At 42.2% G+C, this 14,083-nt stretch overlaps 2 protein-coding genes across 8 annotated transcripts in view; one reads left to right on the forward strand and one right to left on the reverse strand.

Moving 5' to 3' along the window:
• Window positions 1-3,324: 3,324 nt before the first annotated feature.
• Window positions 3,325-9,922, forward strand: gtpbp2b (GTP binding protein 2b). 4 transcript variants are annotated; one of them, XM_027168744.2, is made up of 12 exons: window positions 3,325-3,672; window positions 4,515-4,541; window positions 4,652-4,836; window positions 5,131-5,266; window positions 5,482-5,679; window positions 5,879-6,071; window positions 6,197-6,416; window positions 6,569-6,704; window positions 6,879-6,937; window positions 8,140-8,311; window positions 8,513-8,677; window positions 8,776-9,922. In XM_027168744.2, the coding sequence occupies exons 1-12, from the start codon at window positions 3,496-3,498 to the stop codon at window positions 8,968-8,970; spliced, it is 1,863 nt and encodes a 620-aa protein (XP_027024545.1). In that variant the 5' UTR covers window positions 3,325-3,495; the 3' UTR covers window positions 8,971-9,922. The 4 variants fall into 4 exon arrangements, with proteins under 4 accessions (XP_027024545.1, XP_027024547.1, XP_027024546.1 ...); XM_027168746.2 differs by having other exon boundaries at window positions 5,158-5,266; XM_027168745.2 differs by having other exon boundaries at window positions 3,326-3,672; window positions 5,897-6,071.
• Window positions 9,923-11,174: 1,252 nt separating this feature from the next.
• tp53bp2b (tumor protein p53 binding protein, 2b) overlaps window positions 11,175-14,083 on the reverse strand; it is a 31,455-nt gene continuing 28,546 nt past the window's right edge. For all 4 annotated transcript variants that reach the window (XM_027168495.2, XM_027168494.2, XM_027168496.2 and 1 more), the window contains 5 exons: window positions 13,628-13,765; window positions 13,377-13,510; window positions 13,002-13,168; window positions 12,711-12,910; window positions 11,175-12,559 (listed from right to left, as the gene is read on the reverse strand). In XM_027168495.2, the coding sequence (XP_027024296.1) occupies window positions 12,518-12,559; window positions 12,711-12,910; window positions 13,002-13,168; window positions 13,377-13,510; window positions 13,628-13,765 (681 nt within the window). In that variant the 3' untranslated portion in view covers window positions 11,175-12,517. The remainder of the gene's footprint in view (window positions 12,560-12,710; window positions 12,911-13,001; window positions 13,169-13,376; window positions 13,511-13,627; window positions 13,766-14,083) is intronic.

Genomic DNA, 14,083 nt, shown 5'->3' on the forward strand with positions numbered 1-14,083 from the left:
CACATATATAATAAATACAGTTGTATGTACAGTGGATAAAGACAGTTGTATGTACAGTGGAAAAAATGTGCCAATCGAAATATAAATGTGCAAACTGAACTATAGATGTGCAATTGAAATATAAATAAGTAAGTATGTGCAAATAATGTTAGAAAAAATAATAATGGTAGCTTAAGTATGTAACCTAGTGAGCCAGCATTACTGTATCCAATCTTATGGATTTAAGCACTTACTGTATGTACGTCGCTCTGAATAAAGGAGTCTGCCAAATGCTGTAAATGTAAATTATTGGGCAACTATTAGTGTGCAGAATTATTATACAACTAAACGAAAAAAAATTCCATCTCAACTCAAAAGTTGCGAATAAACATTTCTGACATTTGACCAATATAGCTGCTATTCTGTTCAATAATAGTCATAAGCCTTCCTTTTATTATGTCTGCCAGTTTCTTGATTTACTGATGGTAATTTTTTGTGCAGCAGTAACCACAGCCTCCCAGACACAGTTCAGAGAAGCGGAATGTTTTGCTTCACCGTAAATCTCCCGTTTAAGAAGTGCCCACAAGTTCTCAATAGGGTAAGATGATTGAGAATGGGAGTGACTCTTGACGGTCCAAATGGATCTGTCTATTTGAGAATGGGAGTGACTCTTGACGGTCCAAATGGATGCATAATCCGTCAAGAGTCACTCCCATCTTATCAGTCCATAAAACATTCATTCATACATTTCTTGATGTTTTAACTTCTGTGTCTTGTTTAGTGGTGGTGAAGTTCAGCCTATCTTAGCTTGGCCATGTCTCTGAGCACTGAACACCTTGTATTTCTTGGCACACCAGGTAGGTTGTAGTAGTTGTGGAATATGACAGCACTGGAGGATAAGGGGGTTCTTGGTAGCTTCACGTTTGATTCTTCTCAATTCTTTGGCAGTTAATTTGCATCTTTTTTCTAAACACTTTTCTTGCAACCCTGTTGACTATTTGCAACACAATATTTGATGGTTCTGTGATCACATCGCAATAATCGTAAAACTTAGTTAAAAACCTTTTTGACCCATTTTGAAGCCTAATAATTATAGTAGTTTTACTAGTTGTATTTTTTTCGCTCTGCCTGCTAGAATTTTTCTTTCTTTCTTTCTTTCTTTCTTTCTTTCTTTCTTTCTTTCTTTCTTTCTTTCTTTTATTTATTTATTTATTTATGGTTTTTTATTTATTTATTTATTTATTTATTTATTTGTTTGTTTATTTATTTATTGCAATGCTACAAACTCTGATAATGGATTATTTCAATACAGAATATAATATATTTACCAGAACCTACTGATTTCTCTTATCATGATAATAGAGATGATAATAAAGAATGGAACACATCAGTAATGACTTTTTTTTTTTTTTGGATTTGTTACTCGTTAAGCTCTGTCTCCCTCTGCAGGATTCAGTACACTTTGGATGGGTTAAACGCAGAGAACAAATTCTGAGTATGGTTCACCGTACTTAGCCGTATGTCATGTCACTTTAATAATGCTGAACAGTGTCACATTGCTTTATAGTAAATAAACAAATAATTTTTTTTAAACGAATCCTAAAATTTGCCAATTACTTCCTCTTCAGATCTTTCAGTGTTTTTTTTTTTTTTTGACTGTCCTTCAGCAAGACCCTGGACTTTTGGGGGCCGTTCCACTGAACGCACACACACATATCCATCTATGCACTACAGACAATTTAAAGACACCAATAGACTGCAACACACGTTTTGGATTGGGAGAGGAAACTACAGGACCCTTAGGGAAGCCCCAGAGAACATGGAAGAACACACACACTTAAGGAATCAAACCCTGACCCCTGGAGGTGCGAGGTAAAATAATCCACCGTGCCTCCCTTGTTATACTGTTACAGTATCTGACAGAAGTAAATACAGCCCTCACATTTATGTAAATATTTTATTATATCTTTTCCTGTGACAACACTGATGAAATGACACTACAGTGTAAAGTAGTTAGTGTTCAGCTTGTATAACGGTGTAAATTTGCTGTCCTCTCAAAATAACTCAACACACAGACATTAATGTCTAATCCGCTGGACATAAAAGTAAGTACACCCCTAAGTGAAAATGTACAAATTGTACCCAAAGTGTCAACATTTTGTGTAGCCACCATTATTTTACAGCACTGCCTGAGTTCACCAGTACATCAACATCATGAAGACATCATGGAGCTGGTGGATGTTAAAGACCTTGCACTCCTCCACCTTACGTTTGAGGATGCCCCACAGATGCTTAATAGCGTTTAGGTCTAGAGACATTCTAAGCCAGTCCTTAGCAAAGCAGTGTTCATCTTGGAGTTGTGTTTGGGGATTACTTGTTGACAGTTCATGACAGTTCATTTATCATGTTGGATTACTGTTCTGCGGCCCAGTCTCTGAAGGGAGGGGATCATTCTCTGCTTCAGTATGTCACAGTACATGTTGGTATTCATGGTTACCTCAATGAACTCTAGCTCTCAAGTGCCTGCAGCACTCACGCAAAGGGCCAGTATGACCAGTATGAGAGAGTGAGAGCGATAACACCAAATGTAACACACCTGCTCCAGGTTCACACCTGAGACCTTGTAACACTAATGAAGTCACATGACACCGGGGAGAGAAAATGCCTAATTGGGGCCAATTGTGTACTCACTTTTATGTCCGGCGGTTTAGACATTAATATCTGTGTGTTGAGTTATTTTGAGAGGACAGCAAATTTACACTGTTATACAAGCTGAACACTCACTACTTTACACTATAGTGTCATTTCATCAGTGTTGTCACATGAAATATTTTCATTCATTTTCTACCGCTTATCCGAACTTCTCGGGTCACGGGGAGCCTGTGCCTATCTCAGGCGTCATTGGGCATCAAGGCAGGATACAGTGGACGGAGTGCCAACCCATCGCAGGGCACACACACTCTCATTCACACACACACTACGGACAATTTTTCCAGAGATGCCAATCAACCTACCATGCATGTCTTTGGACCGGGGGAGGAAACCGGAGTACCCGGAGGAAACCCCCGAGACACAGGAAAATATATAATAAAGTATTTACATAAATGTGAGGGGTGTATTGACAGAAGTGAATACACCCCTCACGAGCCCTCACCCCTGACTTCCTCTAATTAACTCTGATTAACTGTTTGATCCACACTTCATAAAGCTTGAATGCGAAATAAGACGTTTCACAGGCGCTTATGGATTAAAACAGGTTTGTGATCTATTCACGTTTCACGTACATCACACACACGTATGTGTGTAGATGCACAAAAAGAAATGAGATTCCGCCCTGAGTGTGAAACAATCTGGCAACCCTGAGCGGCTACAGCGCGCGCGTGCGCTGCATGAACGTGCGCGTCTCGGTCCTCTGTCCAAAAGAGGAACGGCTGTTACACCGAAAAGAATAAATGTAATTTCTTGCACGGTTCAGGAACAACAGAGGGGGAAATAACCGAGTGCCGGTTTGTGGACATGCAGCTCGCAGAGCGCTGCGGTGACATGGATGCGAAAGCGCACGCGCCTGGGCCCGGTGCCGTTACCGAGAGCGGACACAAGCGCAAGTCCCGCAGCAGGAGGGGCAAGAGGAGGAGGGGGAAGAGACGGAGGGGCAAAAAAGCCAACGAGCCGCCGCCGTTTCTGCCCCCGGAGGTAAATTTATCGCAGCGTGCGTTAGCTCATGCGCGTGAACACAAATACGGCGCGTGACGTGAAGACTAATTGAGCTAAGCTAATAGCTAACTAGCTAATAGCTAACTGTAAATAACTCCAGAAACAGGAACATTATAATGTTTATCGATGTTTCATGTTCCTTAATAGCTAAAAATAATAAAGAATAAAATGATTAATAAACAGATAAATGCACTAGACAGCTAACTAATGCGTGTTAGACTTGAATAACAATCTTCTGTAGCTTAGTGTAGTTTAACTAACTAAGTCTGACTAACTAATAGGTGTCATCCTTAAAATCACAAACTATTGATGGTTTTTTTTTTTTTTTTTAAAAAAGTATGTAATACTGGGAGATTTAGCTCTTGTTTCCTCTTAAACTGTTTGCGCACCTCATTGCCTCAGAACAAAAATCTCTTCACTGCAAACAAGAGATTATACAAATGTCCCAAAAACCCAAATAGTCCTACAGTGAAAGTCCAAAATCTCAAATACCAGATAACCGAAATCTAACAACCCCCAAGCCAAATCATCCCATGACTAAATAACCCATAGTCTATTATCCCTAAACTATATGTCTTATAGCCAAATGCCCCCAATCCAAACACCCCACAATCAAATTATTCACCTCTACATTCCCCACAGCTGTATATATTATATATCTATGTGCATATATTCTGTATATTCCCTAAAACACTCACCAGGTCCACAGATAACCCACTAGAGGAAAACAACCGGAACTGCTACACGTGTGCTGCTGAACATTTCACTGTATCAAACTGGTGTTAATTATCATGTAATAAATGTCATCTGTCGTGTTTCAGGCCGAGGAGGGAAATATCGAGTACAAGGTACTGCATCCACTACACAATGTTGTGACCTGTATAATTCATACACATTACAACTATTACATTTAGATTAAACACACACACATACTCAGTGACAAGTGTCCCTTCCTCAGCTGAAGCTGGTGAACCCAACGCAGTACCGATTTGAGCACTTGGCCACGCAGCTGAAGTGGCGGCTGCAGGAGGGCCGAGGAGAGGCCGTCTACCAGATCGGTGTTGAGGACAACGGCCTGCTGGTGGGACTAACTGATAACGACATGAAGGCCTCCATAAACACCCTGCGCAGAATGGCTCAGAAGTATGAAGTCCTCCTAAATCAACCTACACCTGTACTCTTTTCCTGTGCCCTAATTTCACCCTAACCTGTCTCACAAATAGAGAAATAAAAAGCTAAACAAAAGGCAAACATGACACTATTAATGATATATATGAATATCAGTATATAACGGGATATAATATATGCAATAATCAACATGATGTAGACTTTAAGTTAATGTTCGTCACTAACGCACCGTGTTGAAGTTACCTATAATATTTATGATATATATAAATTTTATTGTATCAATTGGGTCATTATATGTGTTTGTGTTAGTATGTGTGTGTGTGTGATTGCATGCAGGGTCGGTGCGGATATCACACTCTTGAGAGAGCGGGAAGTAGATTACGAGTCGGACAAACCCCGGAGAATCGCTGAGGTTCTTGTGAGGAAAGTTCCAGATAACCAGCAGGTCAGTGTTCGGGTGTTTTACAACGGTAGCATGGTTTATTCCACATGAAGGACAGGAACGATTAATGTAAACGTCTGAAAAGTCATCAGATAAAATGAATGTGTTTTGATTTATATTTCAGTTGTTCAGTGCCTGCAGTCTCTTGAGTAGTCGCCTTCTTGCATGTGATAAAGCCAGTCTTCTCTTTCATCATGTTCTGTGTTTGTTGTGTTTAGTTTCTGGACCTGCGTGTAGCGGTGCTGGGGAACGTCGACTCTGGGAAATCCACTCTACTTGGCGTCCTGACGCAGGGCGAGCTGGATAACGGACGAGGCCGAGCTCGCCTCAACCTGTTCCGTCACCTGCATGAAATCCAGACGGGTCGCACGTCCAGCATCAGCTTTGAGATCCTCGGTTTTAACAGCAAAGGGGAGGTGAGACAGATGTAGGAATTCGCTTCGCATTTGATTGGCCAGAAGATCAGCTTCAAATTGCAGGCTTATATTAACTAACTTGTTCTAATTGTTGTTTCTATAGTAACTGCAGTGTGTGCTGTCATTGATATGGTGAAGAAGGAATTTGTTTAACATTCAGGGAAGGAGTCTCCAGTGTCAGTGCTTTGCTTTGTAACAGTCAGAGGTTGATTGCCAGGTGGTGAATTACAGCGAGTCGCGCACAGCAGAGGAAATCTGCGAGAACTCGTCTAAGATGATCACCTTCATCGATCTGGCCGGCCACCACAAGTACCTGAAGACCACCATCTTCGGCCTGACCAGCTACTGCCCGGATTTCGCCATGCTGGTGGTGGGTGCGAACACGGGCATCGGTGAGTGCAGGCTTCAAGGACAATATTCTGAAAAACCGGAGCCTTCTTCAGGGTAAAGTTTGATACATTATCTCCTCATGTGCTAGAAGGCTAAACCTGTTGCTCCTCCCCTTTCTGTCGGTTAGCGGGCACCACGCGGGAGCACCTGGGTCTGGCTCTGGCTCTCAAGGTGCCCGTGTTTGTGGTGGTCAGTAAGGTTGACGTGTGTGTTGGCGGCGCTGTACAGAAGACCGTGCGGCAGTTAGAGAGGTTGCTCAAGCTTCCCGGCTGCAACAAGGTTCCCATGCTGATCTCTAACCGTGATGACGCCGTCACCGCGGCCCAGCGCTTCGCCCAATCCTCCAGGTATGCTCCCTGAGTTAGTGTATATACACATGTGAATGGTATAAATATTTACCTTTATATTAGTTATATTTAGTCACCTGGCATTTCTGTGCACTAAACACTCATCTGGAGCTTTTTCTTGGTTCCTGCTGCTTTGCTGCTTCTGTGTGCAGCATCACACCAATTTTTACACTGTCAAGCGTTTCTGGGGAGAACCTGGACCTGCTGAAGGTTTTCTTCAACATCCTGCCCCCCCTCAGCAACAGCAAAGAGCAGGAAGAACTCATGCAGCAGCTCACCGAGTTCCAGGCACACACACACACAGACACACCTCAGTTCAACACCCAAGGAGTTTCTTTAATAAAATTGTTTTAATTCTGCACTTTGTAGAGAAGAAGTAGGGTTCATTTAAACAAAACAACAGAAAAAAAAAACCTAAAGTAATACTAAGATTAGTATGCCTCTGATCGTTTTGTGTTGTAGGTTGATGAGATCTACAGTGTGCCTGATGTAGGAACTGTTGTTGGAGGAACTCTCTACAGGCAAGAGATTTTTTTTTATCACAGCTTAAATGGTTTTTACTAGAGATCCCAGGAGCTACAGTTATTGGTTATTACCTATCTCTGGACCTTTTTACACCCGGTCACTTCATGTGTGTTCTCTGATCCGATAGCTATCTGATTTGTTAAAACTGTTCCATTTACATCAGGCCACATAAATGTGTCTCGGTGAATCGGATATCGATCCGATCTTTCTACTCCCGGGGTACTTGAAACGGAACTTGTTACGAAGGTTATGCTATAAAAAACCGCGTTTACTGTTTGCTGCAAGACCCACTGGTGGAAGATCACCTGCGAGTGACGTACGTCCGTTTGGGAGGAGTATAGCGCTGACGTATGTGGCTTGAACAACCACATTCATTTACACCTGTCCAGTTTCAGTTGAAACGCGTCCCAGACCACCTAGTCAAGGGGTTTGAACCATCGGATTTATATCCGTCTCGAAAACGTTTCGGAGGGCATTTTGACCTGGTCTTTTTACCATCAGGTAGATATCTGATCACAGAAAACGCACAAAGTGACCAGGTGTAAAAAGCTCCTATACCAAAAAAACAGTGCGAAATTTAGGGATGCACTTATTTCCAGGGATTTCAGAACAGCGCAACAGATATTGCGTCATCGGGTAGGCGTGGCCTATTTGATCATCTAACCCTAACCATAAACCTTTTGGTTTTTTATTTGTTTTCTAAAATAAATCTACCTGTATGACTGTTTTGTCCTTCGTAGTATGCAATTTTCTTTTTTGAAAGAAAACGTTTTTCCAAGACCTCCGGAAACACACCCACTTTACATCGTGGTAACGAAACCCCTGGAATTTAGTGAATGCCGCGAAATGTAGCTAGCGGTTATTCTAGCTTGAGTTTGTTGAATGGGATGAAGTCAGTCTCTTTTCATAAAACAAGAAGTGTGTAAAACCAAAACAGCAAATTATACCTGCATTCTGATACTGAAATGGACCAATGATGTGATTTGTCTCGCACTTTACCTGCACAGCACTAACATCGTCACACTAATACCATACTCATTTTCCAAATCTGTCAAATCTATTAAAAAACAACTGAAAAAAAAGCAAATGACCCGTCACAACAAAAACAACCACAAATTGTCATAAACAATTAAAGAAATGACAGCAATTATCTGTCACAATAGAACATGTGCATTATCTTGAGTGTGTGTGTGTGTAGTGGTGTGTGTCGTGAGGGAGACCGCTTGGTCGTAGGGCCTACAGATGATGGGAAGTTTTTGCGGTTGAAGGTGTGCAGCATGCAGAGGAACCGCTCGACCTGCAGGGTTCTTCGAGCCGGACAGGCGGCTACGTTGGCGCTCGGCAACTTCGACCGCTCGCTACTACGCAAGGTAAAGTTCTGACGTTCACGCTTAACATAGCTACGGTTGCATGTAAAAGTTTGGACGCCTCTGACCGTATCGCATCTTGTGTAGAAAAGAAGTGAACACGATCTCTGCAGCAGAAATGCTTATTAGTACTTAACCCACTGACTACAGCAACAGTTTTTTAACCTTCTTGTAACTCGTTACGTGTGTGTGTGTGTGTGTTAGGGCATGGTGATGGTAAGTCCTAAGATGAATCCCACCATTTGCTGGCAGTTCGAGGCGGCCATCGTGCTTCTGTTCCATGCCAAGACATTCCGCAGTGGCTTCCAGGTCACAGTCCATGTCGGAAACATCCGTCAGACTGCCACAGTAGAGTGTTTACTCGGCAAGGTGGGTGTGTCTCATTTGTCCTCTTCTCATTACTAGCTAATTGACAAACTCGTTGGTATGGTGGTGCAGTGTGAAAACCGTGTTGTGTGTATGTGCAGGAGGAGCTGCGCACCGGCGAGAGGGCTGTTGTGTGCTTCCGCTTCCTGAAACACCCCGAGTATCTGCGTATCGGAGCAAAGCTGCTGTTCAGAGAGGGCGTGACTAAAGGCATCGGTCATGTGACCCACCTGGTGCCGTCTGGTCCGAACAGCGCACATGACCAGAACCACAAACCACAGCAGAACCACAACTAGAGAGAGAGCGCGCGAGAGAGAGAGAGAGGCGTGTCGATATAAACGTTTATATAGCACCTGTTTAAACAGCGTCCACTCTAATGTCAGCCAATAGGAGACAGTCAGGGCGGAGTTTCCTGTCCAGGAGATTCAAAACCTGTCCTTAGCTACAAACACACTTACAGCAAACCAAACATTTGTGATCGGCTCTTTGTGAGTTTCTTATATCGACACACCTCTAATGCCGCTGTTGTGAAATTCGTGTCATACGTTTGAAATGTAACCATGACGATCAGCTTACAATGCAGCTTTAGGCTGTAGGCATACTGTACATTTACTCTTCGTTCCTGCCTTTGCTGTTGTGCAGCTAAACTAAAATATACAACGACGTCGGTTTATACAGGATTTATTTATAGAGACGTAACCATAGCAACAATCTTTTAGGCATGGACTAGAAAGATAGCTCAGTAAAATTTATGTTTTTTTTTATTTACACGAAGGTTGAAGGATCCCCGTCATCGGTTAGATCTCCATGACAGCAGTTATCTGGCCTGTAGAATGAAATAGGGTGTGCGGTTTGGGACACGTCCACGGTGGCCTAATTCTTCAATACGGTGTTTATGGTGTTAACATGCCCTAAATAGTGAATGGAGCAGGACACGTCCACTATGGCCTAATTAGTGTATGCAGCTTAGGACATGCCCACAGTGGTCTAATTCTCCACTACGATGTTTTTATGCCCTATATAGTGAATTAGGGCACATAGATTTGGGCAATGTAGAATGATGAGTGTGAGGTCTTCATAACAGTACATACTCGGTCTATATACCGATCAATTGGTGTGTGTTGGGGACATGACCTGTGTGGCCTGATTCTCTGTTTATTTGCCTTATGTAGTGAGTTAGTGTGTGTGGTTTGGGACATGACCACAATAGAACGATAATATTTATCAGACATTGGACAGTCATGATGAGAATGTTGTTATTATGACGCATTTGTTTATTTCGTTCCACTGGACAGTAATGGTGTCGTCTAGAGGGGATAAAAAGGGACGTGGTTTAGGACGCGTCCACCTCGGAACGACGAGAAGACGTTTCTGACTGTATTAACTGACATACAGTGACTTACAATATAGAGAAATACAGCAGTGATTTGGGATGGGATGCACTTATTTCCAGGGATTTCGGAACAGCGTAATAGATATTGCATCATCGGGTAGGCGTGGCCTATTTGATCATCTAACCCTAACCCTAACCGTAGTTTTTGGTTGTTTATTTGTTTTCTAAAATAAATCTACCTGTATGACTGTTTTGTCCTTCGTAGTATGCTGTTGTTGTTTTTTTTTTTTTTTTTGAAAGAGAGCGTTTTTCCAATAACACGCCCACTTTACGTCGTGGTAACGAAACCCCTGGAATTTAGTGAATGCCGGTTTAGGACACGTCCACTGTGAACCGATGAAGATGAGACACTGGAATGTAATGGTGTTTATGTGGAATGTACAGTGGCCTGAATGTGATTTTGCACACGCCCCCTGTGGACTGTCGATGGGCAAACACACAGCATAAGTTGCGTACGTTTTCTGGCGTTGTAGTGTTGTTTTTGTACCTTTTTTTTTTTTTTTTTTTGGTTTAAGCCAAGAGTTCAGACCCAGATGAGTAGAGAAGCGCAGGATGTGAGAGATAAACACAACCTTGTACATTCACCGTGTAAGTAGACACAAAATGTAGAAATCATAATCACACAACAGAGAGATTCGCTTGTGGTGAGATCCAATAGACACACAGAGCTCCAGCTATATCGATCATCTTCTAACAATTCTTCCTACACACAGCAGTGCGTGATTAGCAGGTCTAATAAAGCTGGCTGTTGGCGTTACAGTAGAGTTCACCGTCAACAAGGGTATCAGCAACAAGGGTAACAGCGACAAGGGTATCAGCAAGGGATCCTGAGTAATCACAAACACAGAACCAGGAAGGTAAATCTGACCAAAAATGAAGATAAATAAATAAAGAAATAAATCTGTTATAGAATAGAAAAATAAAACAATATTTAATAAAAATAAATAAATAAATTTCACTTCTTGTACACAAGTCACTAAATTACTGAATATAAAATTCACTTTTAAAAGTATTTCTGTTTTTTTTTTGTGTGTGTGTTTATTACTTCAGTATTTCAAGGTAATTAATAAGAAATGTTAAGAAAAACATTTTTTTCCACACAATTCATTTTAGTAGGATTTCTTTTATTTTTTTAAATTAAATTTTCGGATGGATTTACTTCCATTTACAAACGATTTTTACATGACAGCTGGAATAAGACGTTCCGTCTGCGGACCCAAGTACGATTCCGGCTCGATTGTGCCGAGCGAGGACTGTAAGGCTGCTCTCACATTTTCCTGTCAGATGTTAGCGATTTGCATGTTATGTTGTGTGCGTTTATGCTACTCTAAGTCATGAATTCCTGACATTCTTTGCGACTAATTATAATTCGTGATAAATAAAAAGGTGTTGTACTTCGTGACCCACAGCTGCTCATTTTGCACTGGATATTTTTGATGCTTATTACTGTGCAGTGTGTAACATTTTTCTAACACTTTTGCCCCGTGGCACAGCGTTTGGCTGATACACCGCATGCCGCGCGGAATTCTGGGACGCGCTCATTAGATTCCGGAGTTCCATGAATTTAGCGTCTGTGAACTGGACTGTACTTAAACGCAACTAGTTTGTAAGTAATAAAGAGGTGTTTTATTGTGGACTTTGCTTCCTGAGTGAATCACTGGGGAATTACGCAGCCAGCTCCAGAAGTATTAGCACACGTGGTGGGTTTAAAAAAATTGTGATAAGCAGCGTTTCAATACAAAGGTTTTATTGATTTATTTTGAACAATATGTCATTTATTCAGGCCATTATTCATGAACCTGTGTTATTGAGCACCATAGTGATTATTTATTATTTTTAAGCTTCATGAAAAAAAGGAAAGAAGATATTTATTAGCAGATAAATAGTTACCCTGTTAGCACATTGAAGTTGTTAAATTAAACAGCAGAAAATCGATTAAAGCGACGTGACACGGACACCCTGAATTTTGTCAGTGTGGGTGGAGCTTAAGCTAGGTTTGCTCAACTCGACTGTATGACATCACTAGAGACGCTTTCTAGAAATCCTGTCTGCTAAACTCAAGCCTTAGAAGAAAAGCAAAGTGTTGGTCACATGATCATTGACTCATTGGGTGATATCAGGATGAACACAAACTTTCCATCACCTCTGTACAGCTGTACAAATAACTTAATAGCTGTGCAAATAATTTATTTCTGAAATACATTCACCTAGAAAGGCCATGAACAACAGTGATTAAACATTCATCAGATGTCAATATTACAAATCCTTCTTATCCTCCATCGTGCCTCTGAAGATGATGAATCAGTGAACAGGAAAAGTGAACCTCTGGAATGCAGCAGTGTGTTGAGAAGAAGCACTTCGGACTGTCTTGTTATCTTCAGCCCTTTGCAGTCAGTGCGCACTAGAATTGAGGGAATGTCGGTCGGATTGGGAATGGTCCGTGGTGAGGTCTAGGCTAAACTCCTCTGTCTGGGTTTGATCCGCAGATACAGCTGTGAAAGGAGCAACAATCATAACTATATCAATAAAATATAGATCTGGTAGACGCTCTTGCTACGCGTAGGTGTAGCACCTGTCTTAGCTTTTATCATGCTACCAACATAAAGCTGAATTCTAGGTTCTGCGGAAAAAAGATCTACTGACCCCGAGCAGGTTGCGGGGAATGTATCCTTCGTTGTCTCCGCACCTCGCCCACCACCACTCGTTCTCGTCTCTGTCTTCGTGTCTCAGCACGGTTATGCAGTCTCCCTCGATGAACGACAGCTCGTCAGAGTGATCGGCCTCGTAGTCCCACAGCGCGTACACGATACCACGGTTCATCACTCCCATCTTCTCCTGCACACCTGCACACACACAGACATGCTTACTTATTATCCTTGTGAAAACCTTCCGTAAAAAAACTGCTCACTCGGTCTTGATTGTAACCTCACTCACCATAAAGGAACTGTGAGCACTGAGCGTATCCCTCCTCCAGCTCCTCACACTTCTCCGCCGCTGTCTGCATGTCGCTGTATGTCGTGGCAAACACGGCTGCGCCTGACTCCACCAGGAACTTGCACACTTGAACGTTATTACAGGAAGCTGCGCAGTGCAGGGGCGTCCTACAGAGAAAGAGGGAGAGAGAGAGAGATTACTAAAAGACACAAAGGGTGCTTAGTTGTTTGGCCCCAAAATCTCTTTAACAGTTGTTGCTTAGCAACGTACAAGTCGTACTTTAAATGCTCAATTCTGAGCAGCTAACTCAACATTAACATAAACAACATTGGGGATTATTTTTAGTTTCACAATGAAAACAAACAATTCTCTCACCAGCCGTCGCTGTCGGCTGCGTTGACGTTGACTCCGAACTGCACCAAGAACTTGACGATCTCCGTATGTCCTGCACACACTGCATTGTGGAGCGCCGTTATGCCCTCATCGTTGGGCATGCTGGGGTCCTCCACCTGCCAAGAAACACCACACCCTTTTTACACCTCCATCATTATGAATTGATTAGAACGCTAGTAACAATGTAGATGAACCGATTCTGATGGCTCTTCATCACCATCCCCACTCCTCACCTCGTAGATAATCCTCTGCACCAGGTCGTACTCGCCCTCCAGTGAGGCATCCAGCAGGAGGGCCAGCGGATTAAAGCGCACCCTCATACTGTGGCTGATCCGCTCTGACCCCACCTTCCTCAAGTTTGTTCGTTTCCCCTGCAGGAGAAAAGATAAATGTGAGAAGACAAGCAGATAAATAATAAACAAAACAAGCTTATACTGACCAGAATCATTCCAACTGCATGCCTTGTGCCTTGTCCCTGGTGCCAATATCTGACATTTGTTGGACCTCTTTATTGGGCCACTTTCTAAGGTTTACTTCAAATTATATAACTATTATAGACCTAGAGACACTAAAATGTCTCAGACTGCAGGTTAAAACAGAATAAGAGAGAATGACACTTTTAATTTATTTATTTATTTTTATATTTTTAGTTCTGTTGTTTTTCAGTTCTGGGCAGTTAGATAGCAGCC

The sequence above is a fragment of the Tachysurus fulvidraco genome, chromosome 1 (genome assembly GCF_022655615.1).
Source record: "Tachysurus fulvidraco isolate hzauxx_2018 chromosome 1, HZAU_PFXX_2.0, whole genome shotgun sequence".
NCBI lineage: Eukaryota > Metazoa > Chordata > Actinopteri > Siluriformes > Bagridae > Tachysurus > Tachysurus fulvidraco.

Coding starts and splice junctions, on each gene's coding strand:
- gtpbp2b (XM_027168744.2), top strand. CDS start 3,496: ATGCAGCTCGCAGAGCGCTGCGGTGACATGGATGCGAAAGCGCACGCG. Junction 6,072..6,196: donor GGGTGCGAACACGGGCATCG/GTGAGTGCAGGC, acceptor TCTGTCGGTTAG/CGGGCACCACGCGGGAGCAC. Junction 6,705..6,878: donor AGCAGCTCACCGAGTTCCAG/GCACACACACAC, acceptor TTTGTGTTGTAG/GTTGATGAGATCTACAGTGT.